Source organism: Lactuca sativa, chromosome 5, assembly GCF_002870075.4.
Source record: "Lactuca sativa cultivar Salinas chromosome 5, Lsat_Salinas_v11, whole genome shotgun sequence".
Lineage (NCBI taxonomy): Eukaryota > Viridiplantae > Streptophyta > Magnoliopsida > Asterales > Asteraceae > Lactuca > Lactuca sativa.
Window position 1 is genome coordinate 163,018,423 of NC_056627.2, and position 5,487 is coordinate 163,023,909.

The 5,487-nt window shown below is 31.4% G+C and overlaps 1 protein-coding gene across 2 annotated transcripts; it reads left to right on the plus strand.

Annotated features, from left to right (window-relative positions):
• The first annotated feature begins 1,583 nt into the window (after positions 1–1,583).
• On the plus strand, positions 1,584–4,816 carry LOC111877027 (F-box protein At2g26850). 2 transcript variants are annotated; one of them, XM_023873577.3, is made up of 5 exons: positions 1,589–3,210; positions 3,461–3,540; positions 3,708–3,886; positions 4,023–4,097; positions 4,406–4,816. In XM_023873577.3, exons 1-5 carry the CDS (start codon positions 2,539–2,541, stop codon positions 4,591–4,593), a joined length of 1,194 nt encoding a protein of 397 aa, XP_023729345.1. In that variant the 5' UTR covers positions 1,589–2,538; the 3' UTR covers positions 4,594–4,816. The 2 variants fall into 2 exon arrangements, with proteins under 2 accessions (XP_042758181.1, XP_023729345.1); XM_042902247.2 differs by lacking the exon at positions 4,023–4,097 and having other exon boundaries at positions 1,584–3,210.
• Positions 4,817–5,487: the final 671 nt, after the last annotated feature.

The following is a 5,487-nucleotide window of genomic DNA, read 5'->3' on the forward strand; positions in this document are numbered from 1 at the left end:
TCCCCAGCCCTTCCACTCATTTTCCCTATGTAAGATTGATTACAATGATATTTATTGTGGATTTGTAGTATTTAATCTTTATTTACCACAAGTGATTAGCTTGAATTTTATCTGACATTGAGATTCTTAGAGATCGTATATGCAAATCCCATTTCTTTTTGTGAAGTTGTTTTGTGCATAACCTTACATTTTTAAAGTAAATCACGTATTTCATCATTGAGTATAGTTGAGTATTTAAATTTTGCTCCTAATTTTTTTTTACAGTTTTATTTTTTTATTTTGGTGTTTTATAACTGTTTTAGTCCATTTTCTAAATAAAATAACCATAATACCTTTTTTATTCTTTAGATATTTTTATTTAAATTGTAAAATTATTATTAAGTTAGTTACACAGGTAATTGCAGCTTAAGAAAGAAGGAAGGAGAAATGAGTTTTATATCATATCAAAATAGGTAAACAAACACAAGCATATTTTTTGTTTTGATAGTAAATTTTTATTTTGGTATCTAATATATAACCGTGCAGTTTCTTTGATCTTGTATTTAACTATTTTTGCCTGTGGCCATTTCCTGCAGTGAAAGTACAATGTCCTAATTCGTTGATCTTTACCGCCAATAGAGTTATTCAAAAACGTAAAATTTTCATATAACAAATGTTAAACACTTAACTTGATTCCTCATCATTCTTTTGTATTTGTAGACGTTTAATCGAATTTTGGAGCATGGGATACATATAGCTTATTAATCAAGTCTCCCTAAGCTAATTAAGTTAAAGTAACATGTAATTTTCTTTGATTTCACTCGGAAATTGCATATTTACCCTATTTTTCGAAATAAACATCAATAGCCGGTTATTTTCGTTCCTACTTTAGTCTTTACAAATATTCCCGGATTCCAACCCCGCAAGGTGGGGATCCTTCTCTAGTTTAACTCATTTTTTAAATTTAATTTACTTTAAATAAAAACAAGAGTTATCACTTCAAATGCACTGAATTGTGGCCCCATGTCACAGAATATCACATTTTAAATATTTCTCATGAATGCAAAACTGATATGACTTCCTAAATTTCTTTTGCAAATATTTTTTTATAAACAATTTCAAACAAAAAGTGTAAACTGGAAATGGTTGTGCTATAAGTACCACCTTAACCATTTTTACCAACCCCCTCTAAAATCAATCAAATCAAAATTTTGACATTTGATTTGACTTTATCTTTCTCTTTTTTGTCTTTTCTTGTTTTTTGTGTTTTCCAATTTTGTTTTTTTTTTTGTTTTTGTTAATTATTTTTTAATTATTATTATTATTATTATTATTATTATTATTATTGTTTTAAATTTCGCATAAAATTTAAACATCCGGAAGACAATATAAATTCGAACAGCTATATAAATCGGTTTTTAAATATTTTTTATATTTTCATAATAATATTATTAAAATATAATAATAATAATAATAATAATAATAATAATAATAATAATAATAAAGAATTAAAAACAACAAAAAACAAAATAGAAAAAAAAAACAAAAAAGAAAAACAACAAAAGACAAAAAATCAAATCGAGGGGGGGAGGGGGATGGAATTGGAAAACAAGAGGGGGTAATTTTAGAAAACCCCACTGGAAACCATTTGTGTCATTGAAATGAGTGCATTTATCTACAGAAAAGTAAAAACATACATTCACCGATAGTCCGAACTCTCCTCCAAGTTGCAATCCAATGGCGAAGAGAGATAGATTGGCTCAGATTGTATCCACACAAAATCATGCTACGAAAATAAACAATCCACACACACGTCAATACGTCAATGAGATGGAGATTTATCTTCCGCCTTTTTCTCTTTCTCTATATATTTGTGTATGCCCATAACCTGTTCGACGAAATTCCCCAAAGAGAACAAAAGGCCATAGAGAGGAGAAGACAAAGACGAAAAAAAATCCAAAAGTATTGTCTTCTCCTTTCCTTTTCGTGGGCCTGAACTGAAAGAGGGAAACTTTGTTTATGAATGAATTGTTGATGAGGAAGAATCTAATTTTCTTTTAAAAATCAATCTCCATCATCACCAAGTCTCCATCTCCACCCTTTTTCTGTTCATTCAGCCCACGAAAAGAATAATCAAAATAAATTTGTTCTGTTTTGTGGGTCTTTGAAATTTTATCCTTTTTTTTATGCTTAATTGTTGAGCTACACCTAATTTTTGGTACAATCTCAATTACCCTGATTTGTTTTCATTCCACTTTTCTTAAAGTGGTTTGAAAGGAAAAAACTTTTCAAGATTTCTTGGATTCATTCATTTTTTTTCTCATAATTCAATCTAATCCACATACCCTTTAATAACTCTGCCATTTTTTATCTAGTCTCTTTGGTAGCTTCTTTATTTCTCCATTGAACCATTTTTTGAAGGTTACAGAGACAATTAACAATTGTCTCCTGTTAACAATTTTTTCTTTTTAAAAAGACGAAGCCCACACTGGGTTTTAGTGGGCTTCGTCTAAAAACTAATTAAAAAAATAAAATAAAAACCCATAAATTTTTCTCAAAATGCTAATCTACTTTGTTACGTTCATCTTCTTCTATAAATACACTCTTCCCATCAAACCACTTCCATCATGGGCTAGTAAAATGAGACTCCTCTCTTTCTATTTCTGGGAAAATTTATCAATCTTATTCCCCTCCATAAAATTCCTAAAAAACACCCAAATGACCTCAAACATGACCAAGAAAAAGAAAGTCAACAAGTCAACAACATATTCTTCAGAAAACTCTAAAACAACAACAACAACAACAAAAAATCCATGTCTATTGGATTTGCCTGATTTGGTATTGGAAACCATTCTTGAAAAGCTTGAACCTCCTGACCTTTCAACAATGGCTTGTGTTTCAACTTCTTTAAAAGACATTTCTTTGAGTGAATTTCTATGGAAACGACACATGAAGGAGAAATGGGGAAGAATCATTGGTTCTGCTGCCCAGAGGGAATGGGAATCGCATATTGCAACTCAAAAGGAATCAAGAAACTACTTTTTTGATGGTGGAGAAGGAGGGTTTTTGGTGAAATATTTGTCTAAACTCATGCCTGTTGTGGTGTTTAAATCTAGCTTTAATGGAAAAAGAAACCAGATGGAGTTATCAAGTGATTCTTCCATAGTGTCATTCTACAGAGCCCTTGAAACTGGCAAGTTTTGGTTTCCTGCTCAAGTCTTTAATCGTGAGGTATTAAAAAAAAGCATAAAAAAACAAAAAAAAACTAACTCTTTTAGCTATTTATTTGTTTATCATATCATTCTAGTGTCACTTTTTTCTATTATAACATTGTATTTTGCAATTTTGTTTTCTTATGTAGGCATTTTACTTTTTCAAATCTACCCCACATTAATGTAGTGTGAAAAATCTACCCAATTATAGAATGAGCATTTTAATGAATTTTTCATGTTAAAATATGCTCGATTTCTTGGTTTTACAGAATGGGCATGTTGGGTTCATCATGTCATGCTATGATGCAGAGCTTTGCTATGATTCTCATACGGATACTTTCGAGGCTAGGTACAATTTAATACCTTTTATATTATCTACGTACACAGTGTAGCTGTCAGTGGGCCATTGTGTACCTAATTTACATCTTGCACTTAGGGTAGAGCAGTGTCAGCTCAGGGGTTGCTAGAAGAATAATTTTTTTATAGTAATGTTTAAATATATTTTTGGTGGCACAGATATCCACCACATGGGACAAGGGCAATTGCGTCAGAGAGCGGTGTGACATGGGAGAGGTTAAGAGCAGCTCCGGTTGATAATTCACCTCATGATCTTCTTATTTCAATCTCTTTAAATGATTTGCGCCCAAAAGATCACATTGAGATTCAATGGAGAAGGAACAAACAATTCCCTTATGGTATGTTCTTCATTCTAGAACCATGATTTATTAGTCCGTTTAAATAATATAAAGGTTAAATGTAAGAAATAACAACGTTTAAATTAAGATAAAAAGAGTTATTAATAAACAAAATCTTTAATTTGTGATCTTGTAGGATGGTGGTATGGTGTTATCGGACATTTAGAATCATGTGATGGTAACACCACTTATTGCCAATGTCACACAAGCAGTGAGTCAATGTTAACTTTCTTCTTCCATGATATAATTTTGATTTTCTAAAAGTGGTAAACCCCACGGTGGGTCCCACTGCCAGCATGGAAAGATAAATCATAATGTCGACTATGTGGGCCAGTTCAAGGGTTGAATAACCCTTTTGGAGAAATACTTTTGATTTAACATGACGAGTCAAATCACATTGTCCCAGTGTGGATTGGGCTTCTTGTGGGCCCATAATATGGTCTAATGCCAACCAAGTAGCAGACCAGTGTATACCTGATTAAAATAAAATTTAACAGTGACGTGACATTAATGTAACAGATATGTTGGTGCTCGAGTTTAAGCAGTATGCACCGGGTTCACGATGGAGACATATGACGATCAATAGGAGAGACCATCGGGAAGAAGGAAATGAAACCGAAGGGTTCTATGGAGGAATAAAAAAACTATATGACAAGGATGATATATCTATGTGGCAGCAATTTTGGCCAGCTGGAATCTTGGAATAAATAAGCATATTTTTTTGATAGAGTTAGATGGTTAATATTTTTTTTTCTTTTTTGTAGGATTAGTTGGAGATTGGGACATATATATATGGGTATCACCCACATGTGATATAAGCTCCCATTGCACTTGAAAAATCGAAAATGTAATGTGTTGATATATACGACTTCATCTAGACTTCCCTTTTCTCTAATCAACGTTATTGAAAAGAACAAAAAAGAATATGCATATTTAATTGTAGAGTAACGAGTATATCTTTCGACTAGATACAATGGTTTTGACTTATTTACTTCAAAATATGACCATTTAGGTTGTGTTTGGTTTACATAGGATAAGAGCTTACTGTTTGATAAACCTAAGGGGTGTTTGGGATTGTTTATTTAAAATAACTTATGTTTTTTTGTAAGGACTAAAAAAAATATATAGTGACATTTATATCTTTGATTTTAATTTATCAATATTTAAGCGAGAGAAAGGTCTTTTTGTTTCCAAACGACTTATCATGAAATGAATGTTTTCCTCCTTTCTTCAATTCAACAATACATTAGTACCTCTTCCATGCTTTTAATGGTGGACATGGCGGCCTAGCTTGAGCATTTGCAAACCTCCACATTGCAATAACCAATTTTTCATAAATTATGAATAATTTCCTATAATTTGGAGAATAAAGAAGAAAATTTAATAAACAAAGAGCTCCGTCAATTTGTTGATTAATTTCCAAGCTCAAAAACCCCAAGAATAAATAGTAGTTTATTGAGCGATTTTTTTTTTAAATTCTACAATTATTTCTCTGGATGGGTGCTAAGAAGTTAACGACATTACATTAGATATAGAAACCATACATATGTATCCCAAATTCAAACCACAGTATCTTCAGTCTTCACCAACTTCTAAAAGTT